Source organism: Sorex fumeus, unplaced genomic scaffold, assembly GCF_029834395.1.
Source record: "Sorex fumeus unplaced genomic scaffold, SorFum_2.1 ptg000002l, whole genome shotgun sequence".
Taxonomy (NCBI): domain Eukaryota; kingdom Metazoa; phylum Chordata; class Mammalia; order Eulipotyphla; family Soricidae; genus Sorex; species Sorex fumeus.
Genome location: NW_026606059.1, coordinates 47,207,325 through 47,229,565, shown reverse-complemented (window position 1 = coordinate 47,229,565; position 22,241 = coordinate 47,207,325). Strand labels below are relative to the sequence as shown.

Genomic DNA, 22,241 nt, shown 5'->3' with positions numbered 1-22,241 from the left:
GTACTGAGGAATCAAATCCTTAGTGCTAGAGGCCTCATAAACCTAAGACCCTGGGTTTGATCCCCAGTACCACAAAGTAGATAAAATAAATGAAATGCAAAATTAGTCAGCTAAGTAGTCTTTTCAGCCACTCTCTAAGCTTTTCAAATGCTAAACTTAAAAAAAATGAATTTAGGAGAGTGAGGAAGTCAACACCTGATATTGAGCTGTTTCTTCAAAAGCATAAAGCTAATCCTACATCCAGGTTTAGTAAAGTATGTTCTCCTTGGAAAATAAATACATAAAATTCAACTTAAAAATTAAGATATGGTTTCTATTTGTAATAAGTGAGTCTCTAATAGGTAAAGGCAAGATCATGGGGACTGTGGGTTTGTAGAGGAAGAAGAAAAAAGGCAGAAATGCCAAGTCTGGGCAACTAGGAGTTAACCTCTTGAACTGGCAGTGATGACTCGGGGTCTCATTCTCTGAGCTCTAGCCCCATGCCCCCACTACTCCTTTCCCCTTATTTTACCCCTTACTTCCCCATGCACATATACCCAAATTTCATGGTAACAGCAGAGTCTCAAATAACATGCCTAGAGTCACACAGCTGGTCTCCCACCCAGGGTCAGTATTTAACACTGAAGGCTGGTAACACAGTTACATCCTGGTTGGGTGACAAGGGCACCCTGGCCAGTCATTTAGAAACTGCACCCAACGCAGTTATCGAAAATGAATTGAAAACATCAGACTGCTTCTAAATTTAGAAGGAACTCTGCACTATCTAGCTGCTTCCTGTGAAGCCCTGTGAAAACATAGCGAACAGAGCACCCTGGGCTGGCTGCCGACGTTGGCCTCCATGGAGAAGTGTGGGTGTGCAGAAACTGAGAATATCCCCTAAATTCACACAGAGGATAGAGACGTAGTGATGAGGCTAAGGATGTTTATGCTTCGGGGAAACTTCTCCCAAACAAAAAGTGGGCCCTGAGTTAATTTGAGTGCATCATTTCATAGGGACCCTTTCCCATGCTCTGTGGGAGGCTCCAGATTCACATAAGGCATACATATTCCACTCCTTATAGTACAGTCTTCGATATGGCCTCTCTCAGGAATGGAAACTTGTTAGAAGAAATGGAGTGGCTTGTGGCTAGAGGGTATAGGAGGTGCCCCAAGCAGTTAGTAGTCAAGGCATGGACTCTTCCTGGAGGGCTTGACTGAGCTCTGGAAGGGGAACCCAACCATGCCCAAACAGCACCTCAGGCAAAAGGAGGTACAGGATTTGGGGGCTTCGGAGAGACTTTGTGGGGGGGCTTCAAGAAATTGACACAAAAGTGGGCAGCAAAGAGGGTGAACCTTCAGAGTGGTGTGTGATTCATAAACAGGAGGAGCAGCTGTAGCAGGAGAATCTTAGTCTTCGATGCAGGACTTGGGTCACTGCATGAGCTCTTCCTGTTGCTGTGGGCAAGTGGTGACAGGGGGCCACGCCGTTTTATGGCTTCCCTATTACCCCTGTGTCATGCCAGTAAATAGAACAGTTAAGAAGTTCTGGACACTCATGAGTGTGCTGCTGAAACTGTAGGGCTGTGTGTAGAACAGACTGCTAGATGTTAGGGTTAGAGCTGCAGTCCACAAGTTGCTGATAGCAGGGCCAACCGCAGTCCTGCTGCAAGTCCTATGCAGCTCTAGGCAAATTCTCTCCAGGTCAGTCTTCAAAGACACAGTGACCAGCATTCTTTTTTTTTTTTTAATTTGCGGGGGGTCACACCCAGCGAAGCACAGGGGTTACTCCTGGCTCTGCACTCAGGAGTTACTCCTGGTGGTGCTCAGGGGACCATATGGGATGCTGGGAATCAAACCCAGGTTGACCGCGTGCAAGGCCAACGCCCTACCCGCTGTGCTATCGCTCCAGCCCCATGACCTCAGTACTCTGAACTTCAGGTCAGCAGGCCATGAGGGTTGCCCCATGTTCTCTATGGTGTGAACAGGGCTGGGGCAATCCTCTGTACTGTAACACAAGAGTCTGTCCTATGCATTGCAGGGTGGGGGTGAGACTTGTTCTGTATAGTGGAAAATAGACAATACCTTGTATAAGCAAGGTGGACAACAGACAGGGTGGACACTCAGGGTGATGTATGGTACACAAAAAGGAGGACCCCTAAGGCTCTATTCTCTCTTTATTTCAGTAACACCTGTCCCTTCAAGTTGTGGTAACCCTTAATGTCCCATACATTGTCATACGTACCCTGGGAGCAAAGTTGCCATGACTGAGAACCAGTGTGTCACACAATTAATACCCCGGAAGCCTGGCAGCACAGTCACCCAGGGAAGTATGGAGCTAGCCTCTGAGCACTGTGAAGGTGACTGGACAGAGAGTTGATACGTGGCTTTCATGTACACTCAGCCCTACACAGGGTGACTGTCTAAAGGAGACTGGCACTCAGGGTTGGTGGCGTGTAGCTTTTGTGTTACAAATTCAACCTTGCACAGGGTGGATATGTACGGGAACACAGGAGGGTCAGCATGTGGCTTTCAAGCAGCTGTGTCCCTTGGCCCACATTTCGGCGTACACAGTGTCATGTGTATGTGTGTGGGGGGGTACCTTGTGACTGATAACCCATCTGTCCCTTCTCTCCACCACAGTGAGGTGACTGAGAGGGGAAGCCCTGGAGCAACTGTGGGGGCCACCTGTGAGCTGTATCTCTTAGGAGCAGAGCTGCAGAGAAAGGGAGCATGATGGAAGAGCACACTATGCACAGATGGTTTAGGGTCTGCAGTGGGCAGGGGCTGGTAAAACCCCAGCAGAGGAAAGGAGGACAGCATGTTTCTGTGGTCATCACTTTCCCCTTCCTCAAGTACCCTGCCCACTCCTGTACTCATTCCCCGTACTATTTCATTTTCTGCACTTACCTCTTGCCTCCTAAGGAGTTCGTGAAGTCAAGAACATTGTGATTTATTTGGGCATGCACTTCATGGTTCACTGACTTGTTCCTTCTTTCCTCTGGCAAACTCAAGCTGATACTGAGTGCGTACCAGGCGCCGTACATGGGCTGTGTCCTGACATGCCAGTTTCCACAGTTCTATTTTCCAGGGACTTGCAGCCAAACACTCTGATTCCTCAGCTCAGCACCTCAGTCCTCATTGTGTATTTGCTCAAGGGTTGAGCTTAGCAAATGTTCCTTGGAAACTTCAGTGTGTAACCTGCACTGGAAAAGAGAGGGAATTCCAATGAGGGAATGAAACTCTATGCCTCCCTGCCCTCATAGGCTTTACAATGGAGTGGAAGTAACAGACACAGCAACATAAGAATGTTTGACAAGGAGCAAGCCCAGAACTCTTGCTTCCACGTGGGAACCTAGCAGACAGGATCAGTAATATGGTCTAGACTTTATGTGGGGACACAAAGTGGGGACAGTGTAAGGGAAGGATCAGGAAATGGAAAACCCCACAGTAAACCAGCAGAATAGTTAAAGTCAATTTTACAGGCTAGGAGGACCCCAAGAGTCATTCACCAGCTGAAATTTGAGAGCTAGTAAATTAAACCTATCTCAACCATACTATTGTCACTCAAGGTTCTGAGACTTTGATTTTTTTTTTTGTGGGGTGTGAGTTGATCACACCTGACAATGCTCAGGGGTTACTCCTGACTCTACACTCAGGCATTACTCCTGGTGTTGTTGGGGGACCATATGGGATGCTGGGGATTGAACCCAGGTTGACCACATGCAAGGCAAATGCCCTATCCGCTCATTCAAGGTTCTGAATGAGCACCAGAAGCCATATCAAGCACACTTGGCCAAGAATGTTACCACCAGAGATCCCAAATATAAATGTGCAGTCAGCCTGGTCAGGTGACAACAGAGCAGAAGACTCAGAAAGACCAGCTGTATCTGTGTGCAAGATATCTGATTGCTATAGGACTTTGTTAATTAATTAGCAATTATGATCTAGGCTAATGGCCATAGGCAGATTAACAAGCAGCTGAGAACCAGGAATTGATATTTGCTCATTTTAGTGATAGGACCTAGTCATTACTTTATTGAAATGAAATATTCTTTCTGTTTACAAAACAGTTTCATCCACCAAAAGTTGTGACAATTCCCTAGTAGAGCTTGCAACTGATCTCAAAACAATCAAAATATACTGTGGAGTATATTTTGGAGAAAAAAAACTCATCTTGGGGAAATCATCTGAATATCTCTGGTAGGTCTGTTTGGTCTTCCTGTGCTAATCACCATGTCCTCTAGCCTCTTCCTGTGACAGAATTATCACTCTTGCCTCTGGCCCTCCTCTCACAGGGACTTCTGGTACCACTCCACACATTACAGCATCCTCCCTCTTCCCCACATTTACTTTGCCTCTCCCTGTTTGACCTGGGTCAGATACCCTCCTTCATACAAGTCCAACACAGAACTCATACTATCCTGCAGCACACGAAGAAGGTGCTTATAGTTTTCGGAGCTGTGTGTCTAACAATGGTTCCTGAATGTCTCTTAACTTGTATGATATCACTAATATTCCTTCTTTCCTATGTTCTGGGGGTCCATAAGAGTACATGTATAAGATTACCCAACTCAGTGCAAGGCACAGCTTGGGGATCCACTGAATTGTATTATCCTTATCTTTCTTTTATTCTATTTTTCTTTTAGTTTTTGGTTAACACCTGGCTCTGCACTAAGGGATAACTCTTGGCAGGCTTGGAGGACTCTATTCAGTGCTGGGGAATGATGCTGCATTGACTGCATGCAGTTTTAGCCCCATTTTCACTATACTATCACTCTGGCTGCTGAAATGTCTCTTTCCTTTCCTGGTAGACTATAATTACAGGAATGTAGGGCTATGTCTAATATATAACTATTGAGCCTAGCACCAAGTTTGTCCCAAAGAGATGATTCATAATTGTCCATTGCATGAAAGAACAAATAAACAAAATCACATTTGTTGTGAAAATGACTTCTTGTCTCTGAGGGGAAAAATAGATTAGCCATGAAAATCATCTGCTAGGTCTATCAGGCCCCATTGCCTACTTCCCTAGAAGTTAAGAGTGTCATTCACATTTCTGGAACCACCTCCAAACTGGAGGAATGGTCCTTCAGGATGAACCAATTTCTGCAGCTGGGGTGGGAACATTATGATTAGAATCTTTGTGATTCTTTGGGAATCCTCTTGGTCCTTATGGTGCTTACAAGAAAAAGAGAAGTAAAAGCTTTATTCCCGCTCTCAAGTTGATCCTTGTAATGCACAGGTGTTCTTATACACAGATTTTCTTGAAAATATATCATTTACGTAGCTTACAATAATGTATTTGCTCACATTTCCTTTTCTATAGCTTACATTATTGTTGTAATAGGATATATTTCATATAAGATGTAAAATGTGTCCTTTGCCCATGTTATTAATAAGATTTTCAGTAAACAGCAGGCTATTAGCAGTTATATTTGTGGGGCATCCGAGTCATATATACCCAGATTTTTAACTTTGCAGGTGCAGGGAAATTGACTGTTGTGCCCTTGTGTCCATCTGCAGTTATCCTCTGTTGTTCAAGAGTCAACGTATTTTTCCTGCTATGCTGAATTTCACAAATGTGTTGATTTATTAGATCTATTCTCTTCCATTTTTACGCAATCAAAGTCCATTGCATCCACCTCTCAAGACTGGACAGTTACTCAGTCTTGTGAGGGTTGACGAAGCAGTCAGATTTCCCAGAAGTTGGGAGTTACTGCTTGTGTTCCACTAATATAAAAGGGCATTCCATCTCATTCAGGAAGTTCTCCAAGTAGAACTTAATTTCAGTCCTTGCGACTGTGTAACTTTGCTTTCCTACTTACTTCCTCTCTATACACTATATGCAATGCCTTTTAATGTCCGAGATCTAACTTAGGTGTTCATCAGTTAAAATACATACTATGTGGGGGTTGAGGGAGTGGCTTCATGGTAAAGTGTATGCCTGACATGCATCAGACCTGGGTTTAATACCTGACACGGCAAAAATAATATAAAATACAAGTACATTATATTAAGTACTGTCACACTCGGCTACCCTGAGGCTAAATTGGAGGGGGAAGTTAAACATGTGCTATCATCCAGGAACTCAAGACCCAAGAATGAATTCACTCAGGCAGACAGAGATGGGATGCTAAGGGAAACTCAATGAAACAAGAGTAACATTAGAATGAACCCAAAGCTGGATGAAGAGCTGAAGTTTCATGTAGCTTTGAAGGTGTGAAGAATGTACCACAGCTAAACGTTGGGCAGTGTTGGGTATGATGTTCAGTTTGTGCCATATCTAGACTTCTCATATTGGGATAACTCGAGATGCATTATGCATGGAGTCGACAGCGTCATTAATATCAGCTACCCTATTTTCTGTGACCTTTCTCCTCTCAGATGCATGTGGGATGAGCTGATATATTGAGGCTTAAATCAGTTCTTTCTCTGTCCTATTTTGCTTAAGACTTCAATGGCTCCCTCATCATATTTGGGACAGGTTAGTGTTCTAATTCCCTATGTCAGAATCTGATCACAAGGCCCTTGCTATTTTCACCCCTTGCAAATGGTAGTTTCACTGCTTTTGTCTTCTACCTGAAGAGGAGGTGATTTGATTATCAGTGATGCCCATGTTTGATGTTAGAACATTGTATGACTGAAAATCAATCATGAAGAACATTTTAACTGTGTGTTTCCTGACTCTAAAGTCATCATCTCTAAAGTTTTGATCTTACACCAGACAGCAAATTATTTTTGAGTAACCATTCTTAATATATGCACATTTAGTCATTTGTTTTATCCATAGATGACTCTAATAGTGTATGCATTATACATTTGAAAATTTCTTAGAAAGGTCTGCTTGAATAATATTAATAAGTAAATGTTTGAGATTTTCCTTCTGCACTTCAATAAATTGCCTTATGCAACCCATTTTGGATACAAAACTTGTAATAAAAAGACGATGGAGGAGAGGCATTGTTTCTAACCAGAGGAAACTCTTCAAAGGAATTTGAGTCATTTGCTCCATTTTTTTCTCAGCAAAACTGTATATTCTATCTTTTTGGATTTTTAAATTTTTTTGGAGGGGTTGCTGTTACTGTTTTTTTGGTGTGCACAGTGGTTCTTAGGGGTTACTCCTGGCTCTGACCTCAGATATCATAACTCATGATGATACATGAGGGACCATAGCGATGTCAAAGATTGAACTCAGGTCAGCCACATGTAAGGCAAGTGTCCTACTTGCTGAGCTATCTCTCCAGTTCCTATTTTCTGGAAAGGATGCAGAGATCCTGGGAATTCCACCTGAGAACAAAGATAGGAGTCTATCTTCTCAAGAGAAAAAGACATAAGGTGGAGGGGTTGGCAAAAGTCCCCTTTCTGGAGGTTTTGCAAAGATTTCCCATAACACTAACCTTTCTCTTTGATATTGATTTGACTTCTGGATGAAAAGCAGAGAGTCTGTTCTGCCATTGATTGATACCTTGCACTGAATATCTGTCAAAGCAGCTATGAACTGTTTATGAAGATGATGGGAGGACAAAAAGAAGGACATAGGGAAGGGTAGAAGAAACAACAAAAAAGTAGAAAAGAAATTCTCCTGGAGACTGCAAACTTCATTTTAAGACTTTAATCATCTTTAGAGTTCCTGTGGCATATGGCACATAGGAAGTGCTCAAAGTGCATGGAATTATCCTGATAACAGACTAGCTGTCTGCAGGCTGGGTCCCTGGGAGGGTGGAAGCAGAAGGCTGGATTGCTAGTGATAAGACCTCCATGATTAGCTTCCCAATTGAATGAAGTTGGGCGTCTTAACCACTCTGCTCCTGTATTTATGCATCATAAAAAAAAAACAGTAAAAATCCAACTTGCTCAGTCACCTTTAAAAGTGCTTTAATGGCACAGAATGGGGCGATGATCTATTAAAGAATCATTATGGCTTTTATTAAGTCTCCTCTAATGCCTTCATTCAAGAAAGCCCTTGAGCTATGCTCTTATTTTACTCCTGGCAGGATTACTTTGTTGTTATCTAAAGAAGAGCAAAGTCCAAGCTGACCTCAATGTAATTTAAATTGTTGTCATTTATTTAGAAGCAACTGGATGGGTATGAAATTGTCAGCCACTGACTTCTTCATTCCCGTGGAGCCTCAGCTAATAACACCAGCCATAAAGGGCAGCTGAGGAGATGGGGCGGGAGGGGTGGGGGGAAGGAAGAGGAAGAGACAAGCTAAGTTGCTTAAAGTGTCTTACAAGACCAAATTTACATGCAAAAAGTTCTTTTGCACTGGTGAATAATTCTGTTTTATTTTTGAGTGATTAGCAAAAGCATTAGCAATAATAACAACAGACATCTGTGTAGTGCTTTGTGGATTATAAAGTATTTTTCCAATCTGTTAGTTTATTTAATTTCCACAAGAACTCTTGGCAATTCCAATTATGATTTTGATGGATTTTACTACTTACTAGAACTTTAATGCCTGCAAGAACTTTATACGTTGCCTCTTCAATTCATCTTCACAAACAAAAATTATCTTTTTCCTCATTCTTACATTTGAAGAAAAGGCATGGGGATTTGAAACACTTTATTAAAAATACCACTTGGTAAGAGAGGAAACTGAGCCAAATGAAATTAGCTACTGGGCTCATGGTTTGTATGCTTAAAGTTACATATTGGAATATTATTATATGCCCATTGTACAGATAGGGGAATTGAGATTGAAGCTTGAAGACAAGTGGTCAGTACAGAATCCTACAAAATTTATCTAATCTCAGAGGAAGGAAGGGAGGGAGGAGGGGAGGAAAGAAGGAAGGACGAAGGAAGGAAGGAAGGAAGGAAGGAAGGAAGGAAGGAAGGAAGGAAGGAAGGAAGGGAGGGAGGGAGGGAGGGAGGGAGGGAGGGAGGAAGGGAGGAAGGGAGGAAGGGAGGAAGGGAGGAAGGGAGGGAGGAAGGAAGGAAGGAAGGAAGGAAGGAAGGAAGGAAGGAAGGAGAATAATAGGGAGAAATGGGAAGAGAGACAGTGCAGGGATGACCAGAGGAAAATAATAGTCAGAAATATATTTCTCATGTATAGATGCATTGGGCTGGAGCGATAGCACAGTGGTAAGGAGTTTGCCTTACAAGTGGCCAACATGGCTTACCAGAGTTTGATTCCTCTGCCCCTCTCGAAGAGCCTGGCAAGCTACCGAGAGTATCTCGCCCGCACGGCAGAGCCTGGCAAGCTACCAGTGATGTATTCGATATGCCAGACACAGTAACAACAAGTCTCATGATGGAGATATTACTGGGCCCACTCGAGCAAATCGATGAACAACTGGAGGACTGTGACCGTGACCATGATAGATGCATTTGCAACATTCATGAGTCTCTGAGACTTCTTGAGAATAGTTCTTAATCCATCATGGATTGCTACAAGAGTCAAAATTTGCAGGGGAAATCAGCATCTCATGTCTCCCATGACTCAGCGTTGAGGTTTCAATTCTGGGCAGTTTTCCTCCCAGCCATAGATCAATGTGTGTCCACCCCTCTCCCCACCTCCAACTGGACTTTAGATTCAAGACTAAAGTAGTGAGTAAAGGCTGGCTTACCTGCAGAGATGCTACCAGATGTCTTCTAGGTATTTACTTCACCAACAAAACAAAGAGTTGGAAGTGAAATCCAACTTTACCCAGTGGAAATACTGCAGTTCATTCATTTGCACAGATGGCAAGGCCCCTGAATGACAGAGAAGAGATTCTAGTGCAAGCCCTTGCAATTTCTGAATCAGAATGCTTTTTCTACTTACACTGAAAGTTTGTTTTCAAAGGTTCTACTTATTTATTTTTTTAAATTTATTTACTTTTGGAGGCCACAATCAATGATGCTCAGGGATCACTCTTGACTGTGCTCAGGGGGATATATGTGGTGAGGGTACTGAACATAGCTCATCTAGAAGCAAGCCAGGTATTTAAGGCAGATGGTACATTACAGGCTGTACTATCTTTCCAGCCCTCTTTAAACTTAGTTGATGGAGGCTGGCATGCAGTGCTCCTACTGGCATTACACAGAGACTGAAAGAAGCAATAGACACTAAAAGAATGCTTGCTTCTCCTGGCTTCTGTGCTGAGTCCTTACACGAGGTATTTCATACATTCCTGTCACTGTCTCTCCCATTGTTCATGGATTTGTTCGAGCGGGCCCAGTAACATTGTGACACTTGTTACTGTGTTTGGCATATCAAATATGTCACAGGTAGCTTGCCAGGCTTTGCATACATTCCTAATCAATTAAAAGTCATAGACCAAGAAAAGGGGGCACAGTGGGTGAAGGGGACCAAGAACATAAGATTTGCAGTTAAAATTATGTCAAGATGGTGTATTGTGCCATACTGTAACTAAAGTCTACAGAACCATAACCCAAATTTGAAAAGCACTTACAAAATGATCATTATGCTTAATCCCTTTGGGATGTATACAAATGTCACACAGCGGGTAGGGCGTTCGCCTTACAAGCGGCCAACATGGCCGACCCGAGTTCGATTCCTCCGCCCCTCTCGGAGAGCCCGGCAAGCTACTGAAAGTATTCGATATGCCAGACACAGTAACAACAAAGTCTCCAATGGAGACGTTACTGGGCCCGCTCGAGCAAATCGACGATCAACGGGAGGGCCTTTACCTTACCTTTACCTTAATGTGGAACATTGCTTACATGTCAATTAAAAATTACTGTCACTGCCACTGTCCTCCTGTTGTTCATCGATTTGCTCGAGCAGGCCCAATAACATTGTGAGACTTGTTGTTACGTCATGGGGAGCTTGCCAGGCTTTGCCATGCAGGCGAGATACTCTCTCTCGGTAGCTTGCTGGATGATCTGAGAGGGGTAGAGGAATTGAACTCGCATCGACCAGATTGGCTGCATGCAAGACAAACGCCCTACCTGCTGTGCTATCACTCGTGCTAATAAAAATTACTATTAGTGGTAGGGCATTTGCCTTACAAGCGGCCAACATGGCCGACCTGAGTTCGATTCCTCCACCCCTCTCGGAGAGCCCGGCAAGCTACCGAGAGTATCTTGCCCACATGACAGAGCCTGGTAAGCTACCCGTGACGTATTCGATATGCCAAACACAGTAACAACGAGTCTCATGATGGAGACGTTACTGGGCCCGCTCGAGCAAATCGATGAACAACGGGAGGACCGTGATACCGGACTGTGAATCTGCCACAACAATGAAAATCTATGTTTAAAAAAAGGTAACAAAATCACTGCTCAGCCACACGTTGTCATCATGAAATTCCAAGACTTAGTCTCTCTCTATACAGTCTATCTGTATGCCATCTAGTCCTTGAAACAAAGCTCCAGAAAGAAATGATCAAGAGAAACATCAGGTGCTTTTACCAAGGGATTATTTATAAATAGTAGCTTTTGAGCTTGGCAATTTTTCTTGGCAGTGTTAGAAATCTAATTCAAGACTTCACATGCAGAGCGAGTGCTCTACTATTGAGCCACATACCCGAGCCTTCAAGGGACTTTTCATATGATGGCATGTATCAATGGTGTCTGAGAATGGAAGGAAGGAGCCAAGAGCTTGCCTGATAAACTTCCTTTGCAAAAAAAAAAGAAGAAGAAGAAGAAGAAGAAGAAGAAGAAGAAGAAGAAGAAGAAGAAGAAGAAGAAGAAGAAGAAGAAAAAGAAAAAGAAGAAAAAGAAGAAGTCACTGCTATGCTCCCCTTCAGCATGTCACTTTCAAAGCCTGTTACCTTCGCCTGGGAAATCAGGACATTTCAAGTTCCAAGCATTTCAATAGTTTCTGATAGCCCGAGGGCAGTGGAGGCAATTAGATGAAATGTTTAGGACAGATGGGAAGACACTTTGTCAAGTCTGCAAGAGCCTGGAGGAAAAGCATGACAGGAAAGCCGCTCTGGTTTTAAGGGAGCCAAGGTCCATGCACTGAAATGCATAAAATGCCAGAAAAACAACAATTATAGCTATCATTAATTGAATCTCTAGGCTTTGAAATGCATCCTGATGTTCTGTGCAAAATATCTCATATCTTTACAGAAGTTTTATTGGAGAAATTAAAAGCTTTAGTATACTCCTTACAAACAAAAAGTTTCAAATCAAATAGTCACACATCAAAGCTGGCATGTGCATCCAAGATGGTCATGCTCCATGGCCTGCAAGTACTCCTGATTTCTCTTAGACACTCCTCTGAAATGCTCAAACACCCACTCCTGCCTCACAAATGAGTAGCTACTAGTGTGGAATGATATTCAAAATAGACTGGTAGGTGAAAAAAGCAGGTCCAAAAACAATATGATCTTACTTGCTTCCTAAATAGACACAATACTAAAATTTATAAAAACACACACGCACACATGTGTGCGCGCGCACACACACACACACACACACACGCACATGCGCGTACATGCACACAGAAGAAACCCTGGGGGTTTATGGTACCAAACTTTTCATTTTCTTTTTGTTAATTACCTGTACCTGTCTACTGTGGACTTTTGTACGGCCTTATTTGTTTAAAAACTGTAAAAATAAAAATCTGTTTTTCCTTTAAATAATCTAAGTCAGCACAGATGGAAAGCAGATGTGCCAGCATTTTTGATATAAATTCACTAGAGAAAAGTAAGGATAATCAGGGAGAAAACAAGCCAGTAAAACTACAAACAGTTTTTGCACTTTGAATGAAAAAAAGTTGAGAAATGATTAAGTTAGACCACCCAAAGAACCTGCTGAAATGATGGGTCATGAGGGGAGGGGATGCCCACTAATTTCAAACCTGTCACCAACTGAGGTGTCATGGAGAAACCATGGTGTCTTGGAGACAGAAAATCTGGATGATTAAAAGCCCCCGTCCCCTGCAGATCATTAAACTTCTCTGATGTTGTTTTTTAAGAATTCCCTAGCTTCTTTTTGAGATCACATGGAGTATGTACAAAAGACTGATGGTATAATAGTATTTTCTTTGTAAATAGCATTATTTCTCTTCCTTATGGTGACTGTGGTTTGTAAGTGAGACAGTAAGTAAGAACACACTACAAAGCGTGGTGTGGTTCAGTTGTCAGTACTCATCACATGACTCTGGTGTCTTCTGTCCGAATGTATGAGCTGTCTGGGGTATGACGTAGTGACAACCAGCCTCCATCAGAGATAGCACTCCATGAGACTGTCTGCCCTGGGAGGTGCATCCTCACCCCACTTGCCCTGCTATCACAAGCAGTTTTACAAAGATCATGTGTCCTCAAGCCCACTCATGACTGAGTGGAAAATAAACATCTATGCTGGGCTTGGTTTCAGTGACACATGGACAGTACCCATTTTATAACCCTGGCTCTGTTGTTTCAGTCTTGAGATACTAAATAAATTAAATAGATTTCTAGGTCTTGGTCTTTAAAAGAGAACTAACTGCATTAGTTCTAATTATTAGGCTAATGATGTTGTGGGGGTTGAGTTGAATGTTGAAGTATGCGTGAGCAACTTGATTTTTTAAAGGCACTCAAAGGAAATTTAATTCCTTTCCTCTTCCCTTCAATTTTTTTCTTGTATTTGATTTATTTGTTTTCAAATCTTGTTATAATAGCACAGCGGGTAGGGTCTTTGCCTTGCACATGGCCAACCCGGGTTTGATTCCTTCATGCCTTTCTGAGAGCCCGACAAGCTATCGGGAGTATCCTTCCCACATGGCAGAGCCTGGCAAATTCCCTGTGGCATATTTGATATGCCAAAAACAGTAACAATAAGTCTCACAATGGAGATGTTACTGGTGCCCACTCTAGCAAATTGATGAATAATGGGAGGACAGTGCTACAGTGCTACTTATCTGTGTTTTTTATTTTTCGTTTTTTAATGAATCATCGTGAGATAGTTACAGACTTACAAACTTTCGTGCTTATTTTTCAGTCATACAACAATGATTGAGTACCCATCCCTCCACCAGTGCCCATTCTCTACCACCAATGTTCCCAGTATCCCTCCCATTCCTCCCCATTCCTCCCACCCCCAGCCCCCACCTCTGTGGCAGGCACATTCCCTTTTATTCTCTCTCTCTCCTTTAGGGTGTTGTGGTCTGCAATGCAGGTATTAAGTCTATAGTCTACTTTTGGTACACATCTCCCATCCTGAGCGGGTCCTCTAAGCATCCTTTACCTGGTGCTTCCTTCTCTATCTGAGCTGCCTTTTCCCCCAGCATGTGAGGCCAGCTTCCAAGGCATGGTGCAATCCTCCTGGTCCTTATCTCTATTATTCTTGGGTGTTAGTCTCCCATTTTGTTACTTTATATTCCACAAATGAGTGCAGTCTTCCTATGTCTGGCCCTCTCTTTCTGACTCATTTTACTCAACATGAGACTCTGCATGTTAATCCACTTACATGCAAATTTTATGACTCCGTCTTTTTAACAGCTGCATAGTATTCCACTGTGTAGATGTACAAAGTTTCTTTAGCCAGTCGTCTATTCTCAGACACTCGGGTTTTTTCCATATTCTGGCTATTTTAAATAATGCTGCAATGAGCATACAAGTGCAGATGTCATTTCTACTATACTTTTTTGCATCTCCAGGGTATATTTCCAGAAGTGTGGTATTGCTATTTCAAATGGGAGCTCAATTTCTATTTTTTTGAGAAACGTCCATATTGTTTTCCAAAAGGGCTGAATCAGTCAACATTCCCACCAGCAATGAAGGAGAATTCCTTTCTACCCACATCCACACCAGCACGGGTTGCTTTTGTTTTTTTCACTGTGGGCCAGTCTCTGTGGTGTGAGATGATATCTCATTTTTGTATTTGTTTTATTTTTTAATCACTTGGACACCTTCACTCATTTCTCCTATCTATTCTAATCCCTGTCAATGGCAACTTCCAGTTCCATTCTCTTTATCTATGTTGTTTAGATTTCATGTATGAGTGAAATCGTACAATATTTGTCTTTCTCTGACTTATTTTGCTTAACATAATGCTTTTAAGGTCTAAACATTTTATTTCAAGTCAAAAGGTTTTATTCCTTTCATGACCTTGTAATATTATTTATATATATAGTATTTTCTTTATCTATCTTTCAATGAACACTTATTTCTATATCCTATTTGTTGTTGGGAATGCTTCAATGAACCCAATGATGCAGAAAACATTTTGAGTTAGTTTTATTTTATTTTCTGTAGATAAATACTCAGAAGTGGAATCTTTAGCATATCTTCTGGATAGCTCTCCGTTGAGTTTTTTTGTGGGAACGCCATACTATTTTCCATGATGGTTGTACCAATTTACATTTCACCCACAATGCCTAATACTCCCTTTATTTCACATCTTCCCCAAAGTAATATCATTTTAATATAGAACTGTGGAGGTAGAGAAGTGACGAGGGACTTATCAGATATCCCCCACATGGGGTTGGAGAGTCAATAGACTCATATGTGCACCCTGCCTCCTGTTCTGTTCCTGTACCAACAGGAGAAAGGGGCTTCTTTTTTGCTTACAAGTTGACTCCTGCAATCACCATGATATAGAGAATGTTCCTATTTTCCTCCACTGGAAGTTGTTTTCCAAGTTCTTGAGAGAACAGTGAGGTAGAATTAATCAGTGACATGCTGGCCTACAGTTTTTTGACAGGCAGTATTAACAGAACTAAGAGAATGAAAATAGAAGCTGGTAGAACTTTTGCTTTACCTGGGCCCCTTGCTGCATGCTCTCTCAAAATGTATCACATATTCCTTCCAGTGAATTCTGATCGGGACCTCAGCAACTGAGGTTTTCAGAGGTGAGATTTTGGTGCATACCCACATTGTCCATAAAAACAAAAAAAGAAAAAACTCTGAGCCTTCTCAATCCTTCCTTCCACATGCACACCTAGTTGGGATTCTTACCTAGCTAGATCTGGTTTTAATACCCTCAGGACTAGCAGAGCACCCAGGTCTGCTCGTGAGACAATGTTATAATGGGCTAAGCTTCTCCTTTATTTTTCTGATTCAAATCCTTGGGTCTTCACCAAGCAAAATCTAAACTACTGATTCTGAAGAAGAGGGAAGCATGTTCTCATGCTTTCAGACAAGAGTTTCAAGATCATGTTAATTATCACCCCGTTGCTTGAAGTTTTGCCAAAATTGAAGTGCTACAACTTAGAGTAAATCCTGTACTTTTAGAGATCAAGATTATTTCATCAGAGAGAATATGAATACTGACTTTGGTGTATCTTCATTTGAGAAAAAAAAATTCCTGTGCCTGCTATAGTTACTTAAATTCTCTCTGAGAAGATTTGTGCTTTCAATGATATTTCCCAACTCAGGGAATCTATAAAAAAAAAACTTCCAGATCTAAGTTCCCAGGAGAGAACTAAGGTCAGGGAAGAAGTAAATATCTGGGATGCCTCATCATTCACTCTTAGATATAGCACACTCTGCTGGGCTCCCTACTTCAGACACTACCCACTCAGCACCTCAGTCTACCACCCCCTCAGTTTAGTGCTTTCTCCACAACCATCTTTCTAAAAGTCTACTGGCTGCAAGTATTGAGCTAGTATCTGGGGATAAAAGAATATTCTCTGATATCAGAAGTTCATCTTCAGTAGACTTCAGTGTTCAATCATTTACTGAAAAGCTAAGAGTCGTGCAATGTTTTCATCCTTAGGGTTAAAAAGACAAATGATTCAATGATAGTGTTAAAATAATTCTCTAAAATAATTGACTAACTCTCCAAAATAGTTAAATATAATAATAATGAAGGGGCTGGAGCGATAGCACAACGGGTAGGGCGTTCGCCTTATAAGCGGCCAACATGGCCGACCCGAGTTCGATTCCTCCGCCCCTCTCGGAGAGCCCGGCAAGCTACCGAGAGTATTCGATATGCCAGACACAGTAACAACAAAGTCTCCAATGGAGACGTTACTGGGCCCGCTCGAGCAAATCGACGATCAACGGGAGGGCCTTTACCTTTACCTTTACCTAATAATAATGTAAATCCTTCTTTAAAACCCTTTACTTACTCGCTATTGTCCTTGGGAGTAACTATTCTGTATCCTAGGGTTTACATATGTCTAAACTTCATCTCTTTGTTTAGGCTGGTTTTAGTGTTCTCATTTTTATTTCTCTCTAACTTTCTATACCAATGTCTCTTCTCAGTAACTGTCATTAGTTAGTCCACGCATCATTTATCCATCATCCATTCACTATCCAAAGATCAGTCATACATCCATCTATTCATCATCCATCAATCTATTCATTTATCCACCCATCTTTCTTTTCTCTCAATGGTGAATTTTTTTTATTAAAAAAATGTTTAATAGTGAGACATCATGAGGTACAGTTGCAGACTTACACATTTTTGTGCTTGGGTTTCAATTATACAATGATCAAATACCATCCCTCCACCAGTGCCCACTTCCCACCACCACAGATCCCAGTATCCCTCCCACCCCCCCATCCCCCCCATCCCACCTTGTCTCTGTGGCAGGGCATTCCCCTTTGTTCTCTCTCTCCTTTTGGGTGTTGTGGTTTGCAAAAGAAAGATTGAGTGGCAATCATGTTTGGTCTATAGTATACTTTCAGCATGCTTCTCCCATCCTGGGAGGATCCTCCCAACACCTTTATTTGGTGTTCCCTTCTCTATCTGAGCTCCCTTTTCCCCTAGTATCTGTGGTTGGCCTCCAAGTCATGGAGTGGAATTCCTGGTACTAATCTCGGCCATTCTTGGGTGTTAGTTTCCTATTTTGTTACTTTATGTCCCCCAGATGAATGCAATCTTTCTATGTCTATCCCTTTCTTTGAGTCACTTCGCTTAACATTATACTTTCCATGTAGTACCACTTGTATATAGATTTTGTGACTTCGTCTTTTCTAACAGCTACATAGTACTAATGGTGAATATTTTTAAATTTAAACAAATTTTTATTGAATCACCATAAATTACAAAGTTATTCATGATTGAGTTTCAGGCATACAATGTTCCAACACCAACCTCTTCACCAGTGTCCACTTCCCTCCATCAGTGCTCCCAGTTTCCCTTCTGCTCCCCAGCCTGCTTTTATGTCAGGCACTATTTTCTTTTTCTTTTTTCCTTCCCCCACTCTCTTTTTGGCATAGTTGTTTACAATACTGTTACTGATAGCGTTTATGTATATCTGTGTCTCGGGGTGCATTGTGTGTGCATTTCTGAGAGTATCTGTGTGTGTTTCTGAATGTGTATGCATGTCCAGTGGTCCTGTCTTTTATGAGCATGTATGGCAATATATGCATCTGTGTGTGAATGTCTTTCTCTCTGTGATTGTATGTGATTGTGCTTAGACAAGGGCAGGCACTGCCAAGAGATTGGCAGTGGCAAGTTGAGGTCAAGGTTCCTTATACTGTTTGGAGGTTTCAGGAAGAAAAAGCAGTGGTCAGACATTGTGGTTTTGCCCTGAACTATTTTTAAAGATTTGGGAAAAAAACACAGCTAGTGGAAGTGGCCTGCAATTCAATAGCTAGGGCAGATGAAGATAAAGCACAAGCCCTGCTCAGGGACTGCTGGCATGACAGGGTGGGCTGAAGAGTTCGTGCTGCCTCCCAGAGATCCGCATATTGCTTCTACATGTGTGCCTGTATGCCCCACCCCCCAAACACTGGATCTCCCCTCCCACGCAGGAGGGAGGAAATAGAGGCCCCTGGATGTTTGTCACTTGCCTAGACCACAGCAGGTAATAGGTCCAGAGTTTGACCTAGTCTTACTGCCCCCAGTGTACCCCCAAAACACCTCTCCCTATACCCCCAGCTCTTTTTCTCCAGTCATGCTGCAGATGAAAGACTGAATAGACAGTTACCTCAGTTAACCACTGAGTTTTCCATGAAGCAAGAGTTTTTCTTTCAGAAGATCAGTTAAAGCTAGATACTTTCAGAGAGAGGAAAGTCACCTATGTGGTCTTGCAGTGTTGGGGTAGCCCACACCTTTAACCACTTCCTTATTATGTCAGAAACCCTGGATTTTTATAGCTGCTGAGAATGTTGAGAACATCAGCGGGGCCCCATTCTAAAATCCACACCACCCATGCAAGTTGGAAGTCGGAGCTCTGGGACTTCCCGCCTCAGCTGGCCTGTGTTTTTCCAGCTCAAGTGCAATTTAAAGTATGGGACTCTCTTTTCATATCTTCATTGTGTATTGGGGCATGTGAATGTATGAATGTATTATTGTATTGTATGTGTGTGTCCTGTTTGTATATGCAGTGTTCATGTACATGTGCATCGTGTGTGTTGTGTATTATATATGCAAACGTATATCTGTGTGTGTATGCATGTAGGTTTAGGTGTGCATATATTCTCTTAGGATAAAGTATATCTCATGAACCTCATAAAAACTGGCCCCTTATCATCGGAGCGAGAAACCAACAGGCACAAAACTATAGGTTACCCCTATATTGCATAAAGGAAAGTAAAACTGTGTTTCTATTTGGTATGCATTGATAAGTTTAGGAGCGGGATGTGGTAATTTTCACCATATTTTCCATATAAATTAAAGGCAATAGTATTCAGTTCTATAGCCACCTGCCTGCTAAGACAGGTTGATTCTACTGGCAGAGCAAAAAAGACTCCACACTGCAACTCCCTGACAATGCCAGCTGTCTCTATGGACTTTCCAAGATATCTAGTGTTTATTTCTAATCTCACAAAATTGGCCAAGTGACTCAATTTTCCCATTTCTTTGTTTCAGTAGTTGTAAAATAGGGGCATTTCCATCAGCTAATTATACAGTGGCTATGAAAATTAATAGATGGAAATCAGGGAACGCTCTTGAAATGCCTTTCATTTCTAAGTCTTTGGGGCTCTTATAATAGCGGTGCTGGTGTCTTCCACCTCATATAATCCATGATTCTATTGTGGGTGGTCATTGTGTGAGGTGGAAATGCAGGTGTGCCAGAGAGGGAGGTCTTGTGATTATCCCCCAACTAAGACCATCCTTGGATACCTTCTTCTAAATTCAAAGTAGATGACCTAGTTCTGTTAGATTTCCAGCTCCAAGAGCACCCTCCTAGAACCCATAACCTATGTTCTCATAGATGAAATGTCCCAGCAACCCAACATGGAACATATTTATATTGTTTCTGTTTGTATATTTTTATTGAGTATACATTTACTGATTATATATTTACTGATTATATATTTATACATATTTATATATTACATACTTATATTGACTCATGATTATATTTCACTGGGTAACAAAACATATTTCATTCCACTGAAATATGTTATGACAGTGATTGTTAAAAATTATCACTCTGGATGGGAGATATGTACTGAAAGTGGATAAAGGATCAAATCTGATGGCCTCTCAGTACTATAGTGCAAACCATAATGCCCAAAAGGAGAGAGAGAGAGAGAGAGAGAGAGAGAGAAGAAAAGGCCTGTCATAGAGGAAAGATGGGGGATGGAGAGGAGGGATACAGGGGGTTGCTGTGGTGGGAAATGTAAACTGGTGAAGGGATGGGTGTTGGATCACAAAAGTTTATAATTATATCTCATGGTGATTTGATTACTTTTTTAAAAAAAATGTTTCCTCATCTTCTAGGAAGACTTCTATTTGAGAGTTCATTTCTGTGTTAATTGAGCAGCCAGCATAGTTTGTTATTTCCTTGAACACAGGAGATGGTGGTAGACAGTGTTCCCATCTGTCAGAGTTCTCTTCCTCTTCCCAGACGATAGTTATGATTGTTGTTTCTATTCAAAACCCATCAACACTTCTTCTTATACAAAGATGGAAGAGCTCTTACTGTGTTAAGGAAGATGAGGCCTAGAGAGACACTAGCTTATGATCACGCAGTGTATTCACAGGATCTTGAGCAGTGCTGAGCTCCCCATCCCTGGAAGGGAGTTGAGGTCCGTGTGTGTAGAACAGAGAACAGCCACGACATGGTGGTTGGGTTTCTGGGATATAAAGGAGGATGAAGGTGATCTACACTATGGGCCCTGAGTCTGCTTTCTCTTCCAGGGGGGCTCTGCACTTTCCCCAGCTGCTGTCATCAGCCAGAAGAGGGCTCAACAACAGGCAGCTGCTTTGGCACAGGAAGTCGGCTGTTTCACCTCATCCGTCCAAGCAGTGGTGTCCTGCCTCCGTCAGAAACCAGCCAATGTGCTCAATGACGTCCAGACCAAGGTTGGTTCTTGTATGTAAGTGGGGTTGAGGGACATTCTCTGCTCCTGTGCAAGTGAAAATCCAGGCCTAGAATGGAGGCTTTACTATAGAAGGTGTTCAGGTAGCAGATGATGACCAATTTATCTCTGAAGTCACTTTTCCCGAAATTAGCTCTATGCATGTGCTAAGGTCTAGAATGGACCAGGACAACTGTTTGGGTTACTTGTAAAATGAGAATTATGATTCAGACCTATAGACTAGAAGGATAAATGGAATTGGCTCAGGTTCAGGGATCTGCCCCTGCCAACTCTATGACTGCATTTGGTCATTTGTATTGGGCATTCTCATCACAATTACATTTCTGTGACATCTTTCCCTTAGGTAGGACATTCTGTGCAACTTTTTCAGTCTTCCACATCCTGCTGAGGTCTCTGGCAGCTCTGACATTAACAAAGGGGCATGAGCAGGAAGACTCATTGCTATGAGCTTCAGTAAGGAGTTTGAGGCTCTCATTCTCAGTTCCCCAAATGTGGACTTAAATGACTAATGGCTAAAGCTGATACATTTCCCTTTCAGATTCTGCCTACAGCACATATCTCTAGGCTCAGACTCACCAATTCTCTGGAAAGATTTCTCGGAGCCCAGTCATTGAGTCCCAATTCATGCTAGCACTGTCACCTGGTGGCATGTTTGTTCTGGTCAGTTTACTTTGATTACCAACACAATGCAGATAACAAACATCTGTGTTCACCATGCTTAAGACCTGTTTAAGCAAAGCCATGCCATTGATGCTTCTAGAACAATTACACTAAGGATAACCCCCCAACAAATAACAACATCCCTTTGTCCTGACTGTAGCTCCTGGCTGTGAGTGGCCCTTTCCATTATTGGGGTCCTGTGGTAGATGGTCAGTACCTCAGAGAGTTTCCTGCTACAGCACTGCAGAGGTCTCCACGGAACAAGATTGACCTGCTCATCGGGAGTTCCCAGAATGATGGGATCATCAACAGAGCAAAGGCTGTGAAGGTAGGCAGGGAGGGGGTCTTGGAGGTCCCCTGTTGGTGTTACCCTGGTCAGAGATCTATGGATTTGCTGGCAAGCTTCTGAAGCAATCTCTAAAAGACTTCTCTGTTCCAAGACACCAGAATGACATAAAAGGTGATCAACAGGTATGGAGCATCTCTGAAGTAAGAGCAGTGAG

The 22,241-nt window shown here is 42.3% G+C and overlaps 2 protein-coding genes across 2 annotated transcripts in view; one reads left to right on the top strand and one right to left on the bottom strand.

Moving 5' to 3' along the window:
- The window catches only part of TG (thyroglobulin), a 261,047-nt gene that overhangs the window by 197,768 nt on the left and 41,038 nt on the right, over nucleotides 1–22,241 (top strand). Inside the window, exons 42-43 of the mRNA XM_056112201.1 lie at nucleotides 20,897–21,061; nucleotides 21,899–22,066. Of these exons, the coding sequence (XP_055968176.1) occupies nucleotides 20,897–21,061; nucleotides 21,899–22,066 (333 nt within the window). The remainder of the gene's footprint in view (nucleotides 1–20,896; nucleotides 21,062–21,898; nucleotides 22,067–22,241) is intronic.
- Nucleotides 1–22,241, bottom strand: part of SLA (Src like adaptor) — a 72,253-nt gene that overhangs the window by 43,474 nt on the left and 6,538 nt on the right. The window contains exon 2 of the mRNA XM_056112276.1: nucleotides 2,887–3,182. The gene's annotated coding sequence lies outside the window, so the exon portion shown is untranslated. The remainder of the gene's footprint in view (nucleotides 1–2,886; nucleotides 3,183–22,241) is intronic.